We start from the raw sequence: 9,045 nt of genomic DNA, 5'->3' as shown, positions 1-9,045 counted from the left end.
ACATGCAGCTTTTTTAATAAATTTATTACAGTAAATCACCATATTAAAGATTTTTTTTCTTTTTTTACAAAAATTAATTTGAAAATACAGTGATATGACAATCAATAACATGTTTGCGGTAACAGGCCTAGAGATAGACTTCTCGAAAGACACAAAATACAGTCCATATTATAGTGGCCTGCAATATTCCTCAAATCTTGTTAGTCATTAGTATCATTTAGCCCCTTTTATATTTGTATGGAGGTACAGTATATATATATATATATATATATATATATATATATATATATAGAGAGAGAGAGAGAGAGAGAGAAATCCTGTTGATTTTTTTTTAATTTTATTTGATAACGCCTTTTCGCATTTGTCCACATTCTAAATGGGTGGTGGCATAGATGTACAGTATAGTATACATTGGATGATGAACTCAGTCAGAGTCGCTACTGCTACTACTGCTGCTGCTGCTGGAGGACTGTGGGATTAAGAGAAAAATAAACATGTTAATGCATTGTTACAAGGAAAAAAATCATCAATATACTTCCAAGTATAAGTACAAGTGACAGTGGTACCAATCTCACCTTGCCGCCATGTTTGTGGTGCCCGTGCTTGTGCACCTTCTTCAGCTTCTTCCCCTTCTTCAACTTCTTGTGGGCATTATGTCCCCCCATTCCAAAGGCCATGCCAGCCAGTCCCCCGCCGACCGCCCCACTCAAGGGATTGAGCGGGTTGACACCCCCGGGGTAGTGATGGCCTTTGTTGTGGTGGTGGCCCTTTTTTTGTTTGTGGTGGCCTTTGGGGGAGCGCGGGTACACACCGGCTTGGACGCCTCCAGCAGGATACCCGCCAGGTGCCACAGGGTAGGAGTGTGGTCCCGGAACGCCCGCATATGGCATTGCACCTGGGGGTGCATTGGGTATCATGGCCGGGTTGAGACCTGCCGGATACTGGACAGGCGGGTACTGTTGACGCGGAGGCTGGGGGAAGGCTCCTGCAGGAGGGACTGTGGGGTATGCAGGGTTGTAGCCAGGAGGGAAGGCTGGGTTGGATGGACCTGATGCAAATACACAAGTATTCAAAAATGCAATCATTGTGCCACTATTTTGTACCCCGCAAAAAAACAAAACAAACAAAAAAAACGTTGTGTCTATGTATTACCTTGATTTGGCCACATTGTTGAACTTCAGATACTGAAAGTACTGGAAAGACATTAAGAGCAAAAAATTGTCTTAACATTTCATTGGAAATCAGAATCTGGTTCTGAACCGTTTCTACTATGTAAAAGTCAATACGCAGTAAGAAGAAGTTATCCACCAAAAGTGAAATGTGCTAAATAACAAAATACATATGTAATGTATCCCCCTTTTCCCTTTTGGATCCTTGAACTCTTTTGTTTACACCAAAGGTGGAATATTTTCGTGGACGTGTCATTATTACAGTCAGTACCTCAGCGTCAACACCAACTCCGGCGCTCATAAAAATCTCAACACTGAATTGAACGTCGACTTTAAAAAAAAAGTATTATAGCATTCGTAGTAACTATTAAACTACGATGTGATCCCAAATCTCACCTTTGTTTGTTTCGTCGGTGGGACTCTCAACTGTTCGTCTTCCGCATTGCCCAGCAAAACTGTGGAGAAACAACGAAACAAACATGCGCAGTAACAGCTAGGAAGCCGCACCCACCGCACAGCTTTTAAACTCACACGCACTTTGCGTCACGTTTACACACCTGCAATGGAAAAACGAAAAAGGTGTTACTTGAATGTTTGCACGTAAAAACTACACTATGGTTTGCTGCTGTCAATGGCAGTCGGCATGGGGAGATGACGTATACGTGCACAGTACACTACACTGTACACGGTGTCATATCGCTTCCATTTATGACGCCAGAATGCGTACGTAAGTCGCATCGCTAACACGATTGCAATATTATTAGTCATAAATACAGTATTTGTACTAAATACACACGGATGTCGTAAACATAAAACAATCAAATGAAAAACAGTAAATACTGCACTAATTGAGTACTATAGTATAGTATTTACTATTACGACAAGCTAGTTAGCTAACAAGTTAATTAACAGCAACGTTTTCATGCTAGCCTGGTGGAGAAATGGTTGTCTACGTCGGGGTTAATTTAATTATGTTCACTAAACTCAGAAGCTAGATAACTACAAGGTGTCCCTCAGTTAATAACCGAGTCAGGAGCCTGATCTTATAGTTCATATTTGTTTGGTTGGGAGAAAAAAACAAAAAACAAAACAAAACAAAAAAAATCAAAACTCCTCGACCATAAATCTACAATAATCACAGAAAATGGTAACTACTAGTAAAAAAAAAATACTAAAATAAAAAATAATAATAAAAATAATTTAAAAAAAAAATGTAAATAACTGTGCTGTTTGTCATCTGAGAACTTAACTTCTCTGTCCAAGACTTGAAAGCTAGGCTGGGTGAAGATCGAGTTGCCATTTTCAACACAGAAGTAGATCCGTACATACATACAGTCGCACGGCTTTATTATCGCTCACAACTCGTTTGTTTATAGACCACAAAAACAACCATAGTTGTAACAAAGTCCTGTATAGAAAGAGTGAAAATAAATAGAATAGAAAGCCTTTATGATCACTATGCTGCAGATGCAGCAAAACTGAGGTTATGATCATGAATGCAGTGTTGTGCGGCGCATGACATTGACAAACACATTTCTTAATATAATAATATTTATTAGATGATATTTAAGACACATTGAAATGGTTTTACATTGTGAACAATGCATTATGTCCTTTTTAAAGACTCACATAGACAAGATGTAAAAACCTAGCGTTATACTAAAGAATGGGACTGAAGCGAGACTAATCTGTTGACAACACACTGAGCAGGCAGCCGGGCATCCGGGTCCACGTCCCAGCATTCCGTCAGTAGATCCTGCAGCGCCGATCCCTGAGATGGGCCCAAGAGTCATTCAGTGTTATATATTCATTTGATTCCAAAACCATCAATGTATGCATGCTTGTGGGAAAAACATACCTGTCTCAGCCGCTGCCAATGCTCAGGGATGGAGGGTCTTTTTTCCATGTGAGTCACATGGATGGTGAGGCTCTCCCGTGTCATGCTGCCTCCCAACTCACGCTCATAAGGGAGGAGGTGTTGTGGCACGGCGCCGTCTGCAGAGGGAGACATTGAGGGAGACGCTCACGGGACATTGCATTAGGTACACATGCACAATCCATTCTCCATTTTCTATAGTACTTCAGTCAGTTAGCGACTATTACAAGTTATTCTTGGCAATGAAATGTACATCTAGCGCTTCTCCCAGACTTATTGCTACGACTGGCAGAAAAATCATGTGAAAACGTCGCAGAGAAATCAATTAAGTTAGGCGGCCTTGGTGAATGGCAACATAAGATGGCCGCCGGTACCTTGACGGATTTCACCTTCAAACAAGTCGGAGCAGCGTGTGCAGATCTCCCACAGCACCAAACTCAAAGCGTAGATGTCCCCGTGCAGAAACCAGCTGCTGGTGAGGTTCACGTAGCCTTCCAGGATCTCGGGGGGGATGTAGTGCAGGGCGCACGCTGCCTGACTGTAACTCATTGCGTTTCCCGTTTGGTGACGGTCCGAGTCGGAGCGCAGAACGACGGAGCTGCCAAAATCGCACAGGGCGCAGGCGCCGTCTGCCCGGACGAGCACGTTGAAGCTGCTGAGGTCTCTGTGGGCCACAGGCCGTTTGTGCCCTTCTGGGGGAAAAAAAAAAAAAAAAAAAGTAAAGTGGTTGGAAAAGGTCATTACTGGAAAACGCAGTGGAGATTGCGGGATGATACCTTGTGTGTGCTCACAAGAGTGGAGGTAAGCGAGTCCTTGCGATAGCGACAGGCACATCTTGAGTGACGATGGCCAGCTGCTGGTGTTCAGATCCAGAAAGGAGTGCAAAGAGCCCTGAAATTTTGTCCAAGAACAAAGTAGCCACTACAAGAGCACATTGCAAACAACAAGCAAAAACGGACGTAAACCCCACAAAGCATGTTATATATATATTTTTTCCAGATTTTGACACTCACATATTCTGCAAACTGCATGACCAGGAGCCAGCTGTCATCTTCCGACCTTCTCCCGATACCCAGGAAGCGGATGATCCCGGCGTGCCTCATCAGCGGGAGCCCATAGACTTCCTTCTCGGAGTTGAACACGTGCTGCGCGGCGGCGGGGAAGACTTTCACGGCCACCACAGATCCTTGGTACGTTCCTCGCCACACCGTGGCAAAATGCCCACGGGCCACAATCTAAGAGAGAGAGCGCGCAAGTATTTTCAGGCAAGATTTGACACCAATTTAAATAGTCGACCTTACTAGACACTAGGGATGTCACAATAAGGGCAATATCGTGATATTAAAACTGCCACAATATCGTCGTCGTCATGTACACAATATTTAAAAGGAACACATCTGTTAAAAAAAAAAAAAGTCAGGTTGATTTCCATTTGTGCAGTTCTAGCACCCTCTAGTGGCGAGTTTATTAGTGCAATTTAATTTTCATTAGGTATGTTTTGGCCTTCTATGTTTAAAATCTATGCTAATTGTCAGATGAGGGGAACCTAATTTGCTTGTGAACCCATCAATGTGTGCTTGCATTACCAAGTGAGTGCCTCAATATTGTTATTAGAGATTATAGGTGGTTTATATGCATTTCTGCTATGTACAAAAGCACAATATTGTGCTTTTTTTTAGTATGAGGTCTCTTTGTTACAATATTGTGATCTTTTTTTAAATATCGCCAACAATATCGTGATAATTATCATATTGTGACCTTCATATCGTGATAATATCGTATTGTGATGTTTGGATATCGTTACATCCCTATTAGACACTAGTTCACCTGCTGCAGTTCAATATCAGCGGCGTCAATCTTGGGTGTTTGGCAGGGACTCGCTGGAGTGTTATGAGCGGCATCTTGAGCGAGCTCTGAAATAAGCAAAGTCAACATCAAAGTCTCACATTGAAAATAAAAGGGGGCACAACCGTTAAAAAAAAAAAAAATCATCTGGAGCATGTGTTTTACGTGCAACACCCTAAAAAAAACAAAAAACAAAAAAAAAACGAGTGAAAACAAACAAGTCAGAAAGCCTTTGAGCCTAATTTACAAAATAAACTCGCCCACACTGAGTTGCTCAGATAATGATAAGCTAGGCTAGGTGAAAATCTACAGCCATTTTCAAGTGAAAAGCAGACATTGTGTGAAAAACTACCAAACAGAAACACAAACACACATGATGTAATTAAATATAGAAGGTAGCAAGAAGGGAAGAAAGAACAAAGGAAGGGAGAACGGTAAGTATCAAAGGAGATGAATGAAGCATAGAAAATGTAAATGCAAGGAAAAAAGATGGTATGCAAGAATGGATGGAATGCACGATTGAAGGAAAGAATATGAAAGGTAGGATGAAAGAAGGAATGAAGGATGGAGGGAAGGAAAGAAGGGAAAATACAGTAGGGATGGAAGGAGTGAAGGAAGGAGAAAATGAAACATGATGAGAGAAAGAAGGAAAGAACCTAGAATAGATTAGAAAGATGAATGAAAGAAAAAAGGAAGTTGTGAAGGACAGTATGAAAGGAGGGAAAAGCAGGGAGGAAGGAATGATACACGAATGAAGGAAGTGAGGAAGGATGGGAGGCAGTAAGGCAATGACAAAATCATGTAAAGAAGGAAGGACGGACCCAAGAATGTAGAAAGAAAGGATGGAAGAATGGGAGGTCTTGAAACCTTAATTTGAACCCTCATTTAAAACCCTAACCCTGGATTGAAGCCATGATTTGCAAACCCTAACTACAAACCCATATCAGAAATTACAACTTGAAACCCAAGTCCTGTCTTAAAGAAAACCTTAGTCGTGAAACCCAAACATGATCTCAGAAGCATTTATTAAAATAGACGCAGATGGGAATTTGGTGTGAGGAAGGCTGTAATGTTGAAATGTAACTATTTAGAATTGAGATTAAACTATTAATAAATGTGACTGTGATAGTTAAGTAATAGTGAAAACGACTTAAAGTGGATCCCTGCTAATAATGACCCTCCGGAGTTATATTTGTCCACAGCAATTCTTCGGGACTCGGAATCTACTGTACGTCTTGCTATTCCTATTTGAGGAAATCGAAAGAGCTCAGGTGCTTGAAGGGAGCATTCGAGCGGAGATAAGCACCAAGGTCGTCCCTGTAGAGAAAGAAACAGTCGCAAGGCCAAACAAAAGTGGCGTGTGGGGGTGAAAATACCACACCATCGTTTTTATGATGAAAACCTGGGATGGTGAGATTTTATATTGTGTCACTGACCCGATCCAACCTAACTCTTCACTTGTTTCATTTTTGATTTATTAAAAGATTTAATAGTAATTTGTTACAGTATATTTAAAGGTGAATTATTTTCGCCAGATGTTTGGCGCCCCCTGGAGTCCACAACGCCCCATCAGACTCTTCCAAACTTGCCAAAATGGTCAAGCAAGAAGGAGCGTCACCACTCTTAAGACTGGATGAAATAAAAAGGGAGCGTTTTACTTTTGTGTCGCCACAGACATCTCCATTGCACCGCCACAATCGCCAGGCACAGGATCAGCATCGTGGCAACAATGACGACGAGCCAAGTTCCATCTAAAAACACAGAACACATAGCCAAAAGATGGTTCATGCTAGGCAGGGAAATGTGGAAGAGTTTTGAGGGATGGCCACTATTTGAGGAAATACGCCGTTAGCATCCGATTGCAATGTTTTCTGTCAAGTGATGAAGATCAAAGGGTCATACCCACTTCCGGTGCCTCCTCGCTCCAGGTGATGTTGCGGTTACAGAGGTCCGTGCTGCACACGCACTTCACCACCTGCTTGTTGAAGCGGAGCTGCGCCTTGCAGGTGGCATCCAGGCAAGACTTTTCAGCTATGTCGCAAGCTTGAACGCAAGACAGAATCAATAAAATGGACTTTTTGGAATGTCCAAATCAAGTCATCTTTATTTATACAGAGCTTTCAACCAACCTTAGCTGTCACAGAAACACACACACAAAAAAAAACCCAAACATAACATAAAACATTAACAGTAATACAATACAATCACAACACAATATTTAGGAGAATAAAGTTTTATATTTCGGGATTTAAATCAGAGATGAAAATACAGTTGTATATTTGGGAGATAGTAATCTTAGCAGAATATTGTTTCCATGGAAAAAAAATCCCTATGTAGAGAATTTGACATATTTTTTAAAAGTATCATATTCCAGAAAAGTCCGATTTGTTTTTGAAAATAAAAAAGTACTATATTTATTAGCTAAAATATACTTTTCAGATAGTCATATTAACGTCATAAGTAATAGTAAAAAGAATAAATTCACTTTTTTGAGAGAAAAATATCAGTTTCAAGGTCAAGGTCAGTCTTATGAAAAATAAATTTGTACATTTGTACAAAAATTATTATATATTTATGCATATACCTGTTCATTCATATCTATTCAGATTTGTTCAAAAGAATATTTTTTAGATTAAAGATGGAATATTTTTAACAGATGTATTTGTTTAATTTTTAAAAACTATGTTTTTGAGGCAGGACTAAAAAATAAAATGCAATATTTTGTAGCTAAAAAGTCGTATATTTTTAAAAAGTATGTTTCTGAGGGAGGATTAAAAAATAAAATCCAATATTTTGTCCGTAAAAAGTCGTATATTCTTTTCAATATTATTTTTCCATTCTATTCTCTTAATACCGGTATTTTAATTCCAGTAATATGTGCTGTAATCTGAAAAATATACAGTAACAAAAAACAAACAAAACAAAAAAAAATCATAAAATTTGCATCTAATAAAATACATTTCAGCTTGGAAATAAATATACATTATTCTTGTATACAATTCTGACTTTAATCCCATAGTCTATTTTTCTCTCTTCAGTGTGCCACTAAAACTCCTTGTACATGCACCGCTACATTTTTTGCATGTTATCAATCTGGGTGGCACTGAAAAAAGTAGTAAGTATGCAATATAAACCCTGTATCGCCTAATTTTCTGATTTGTCCACTTGAATTAAAAAATATGTTCAGTGCAGGATTCATGAAGAAAATGCATTCAAATGCCTGGCTTGTCTTCTTACCAAGAGCGTCAACCTCCAGCTGGCCAGCATGGAAGACAAAGTAGCCCACGCAGCAGCGCGTGTGCTCGCAGACCTGAACCGAGTCGCTCACGTTGCCCGCCGCCAGGTACTGCCTGTTCTGCTCTTTGACCTGAAAGGCACACTGCCTCCTCTCATCCGGCGAGTGGCTCGACGCGCGAGGAAAGATGCATTCTGGGAAGAGAGACCACATTGAATTTGGTGATAGTAACTTTAGATAGTCAATAACTAATTTTGAAAATACAACAATGTTTACGAAAGAACCGTTGACAGTAAGTTTGATCAAAACCTTTGCATTTATACATTTAAGAATTAAATTATATTCTGTACATTGGTTCAAGAAAAAAAATGGTTAGGAAGTGGGTGTTCCTATGTGTGATATTTTGTTTTGAAACAATAACTTCTATGAAATAGTTAAAATTTCCATGTTTTAAAATTTAGTAAAAAAATAAATAAAATAAAATAAAAAAACATAAGAAAAAAAAATCCAGCAATTGCACATTTCCACATAGTCAATTAGTGAACTGTAGTAAAATGCTAAGCCTGAATGTTTATTGTATCTCAATTGCTACTAGTACGCTGACAATAGACAGCTATTGTGCCCCTGAAATGATTTCACATCAATGGAAACTCTTTCATTAAACACATGCATATAAAATAAATCAATTAGAAAGTGACTCACCCAGCATCAACATGAAAAGGAGCCAGCGGTGTCGAATCATGGTGGCTCGGAACCCAGATTGTTCCGGACTGGCCATTAAAGCAACACTGTGAGATTTTTTTTTTTTGTCTCTTTTTATCTCAACCAGTCATGGGAATGTGCGGGGAGTTTCCAACACTTCCCAGCATCACTCCCACAAGTGCACACCTGCAGTCCACCACACACAAACATCATCTTGG

At 39.8% G+C, this 9,045-nt stretch overlaps 2 protein-coding genes across 8 annotated transcripts; both read right to left on the bottom strand.

Annotated features, from left to right (window-relative positions):
* Positions 1-5: 5 nt before the first annotated feature.
* On the bottom strand, positions 6-1,816 carry prr13 (proline rich 13). 2 transcript variants are annotated; one of them, XM_077529639.1, is made up of 5 exons: positions 1,727-1,816; positions 1,566-1,624; positions 1,153-1,193; positions 576-1,048; positions 6-469 (listed from the first exon to the last, which is right to left on the bottom strand). In XM_077529639.1, exons 3-5 carry the CDS (start codon positions 1,166-1,168, stop codon positions 425-427), a joined length of 534 nt encoding a protein of 177 aa, XP_077385765.1. In that variant the 5' UTR covers positions 1,169-1,193; positions 1,566-1,624; positions 1,727-1,816; the 3' UTR covers positions 6-424. The 2 variants fall into 2 exon arrangements, with proteins under 2 accessions (XP_077385765.1, XP_077385764.1); XM_077529638.1 differs by having other exon boundaries at positions 1,566-1,804.
* Positions 1,817-2,710: 894 nt separating this feature from the next.
* Positions 2,711-8,966, bottom strand: LOC144023311 (anti-Muellerian hormone type-2 receptor-like). 6 transcript variants are annotated; one of them, XM_077528599.1, is made up of 10 exons: positions 8,828-8,966; positions 8,128-8,319; positions 6,793-6,933; positions 6,549-6,641; positions 4,873-4,958; positions 4,059-4,280; positions 3,822-3,966; positions 3,420-3,734; positions 3,028-3,164; positions 2,711-2,940 (listed from the first exon to the last, which is right to left on the bottom strand). In XM_077528599.1, exons 1-10 carry the CDS (start codon positions 8,901-8,903, stop codon positions 2,824-2,826), a joined length of 1,524 nt encoding a protein of 507 aa, XP_077384725.1. In that variant the 5' UTR covers positions 8,904-8,966; the 3' UTR covers positions 2,711-2,823. The 6 variants fall into 6 exon arrangements, with proteins under 6 accessions (XP_077384725.1, XP_077384726.1, XP_077384724.1 ...); XM_077528600.1 differs by having other exon boundaries at positions 2,712-2,940; positions 3,435-3,737; XM_077528598.1 differs by having other exon boundaries at positions 2,713-2,940; positions 3,420-3,737.
* Positions 8,967-9,045: the final 79 nt, after the last annotated feature.

The sequence above is a fragment of the Festucalex cinctus genome, chromosome 8 (assembly GCF_051991245.1).
Source record: "Festucalex cinctus isolate MCC-2025b chromosome 8, RoL_Fcin_1.0, whole genome shotgun sequence".
In the NCBI taxonomy this organism is placed as follows: domain Eukaryota; kingdom Metazoa; phylum Chordata; class Actinopteri; order Syngnathiformes; family Syngnathidae; genus Festucalex; species Festucalex cinctus.
Note: the sequence above shows the minus strand (reverse complement) of the source record. Positions and strands in the feature narration are given on the sequence as shown.

Coding starts and splice junctions, on each gene's coding strand:
- prr13 (XM_077529639.1), bottom strand. Junction 470..575: donor ACCACAAACATGGCGGCAAG/GTGAGATTGGTA, acceptor TTAATCCCACAG/TCCTCCAGCAGCAGCAGCAG.
- LOC144023311 (XM_077528598.1), bottom strand. CDS start 8,903: ATGGCCAGTCCGGAACAATCTGGGTTCCGAGCCACCATGATTCGACAC. Junction 8,320..8,827: donor CCTTTTCATGTTGATGCTGG/GTGAGTCACTTT, acceptor CTCTCTTCCCAG/AATGCATCTTTCCTCGCGCG. Junction 3,738..3,821: donor CTCTTGTGAGCACACACAAG/GTATCATCCCGC, acceptor TTTTTCCCCCAG/AAGGGCACAAACGGCCTGTG.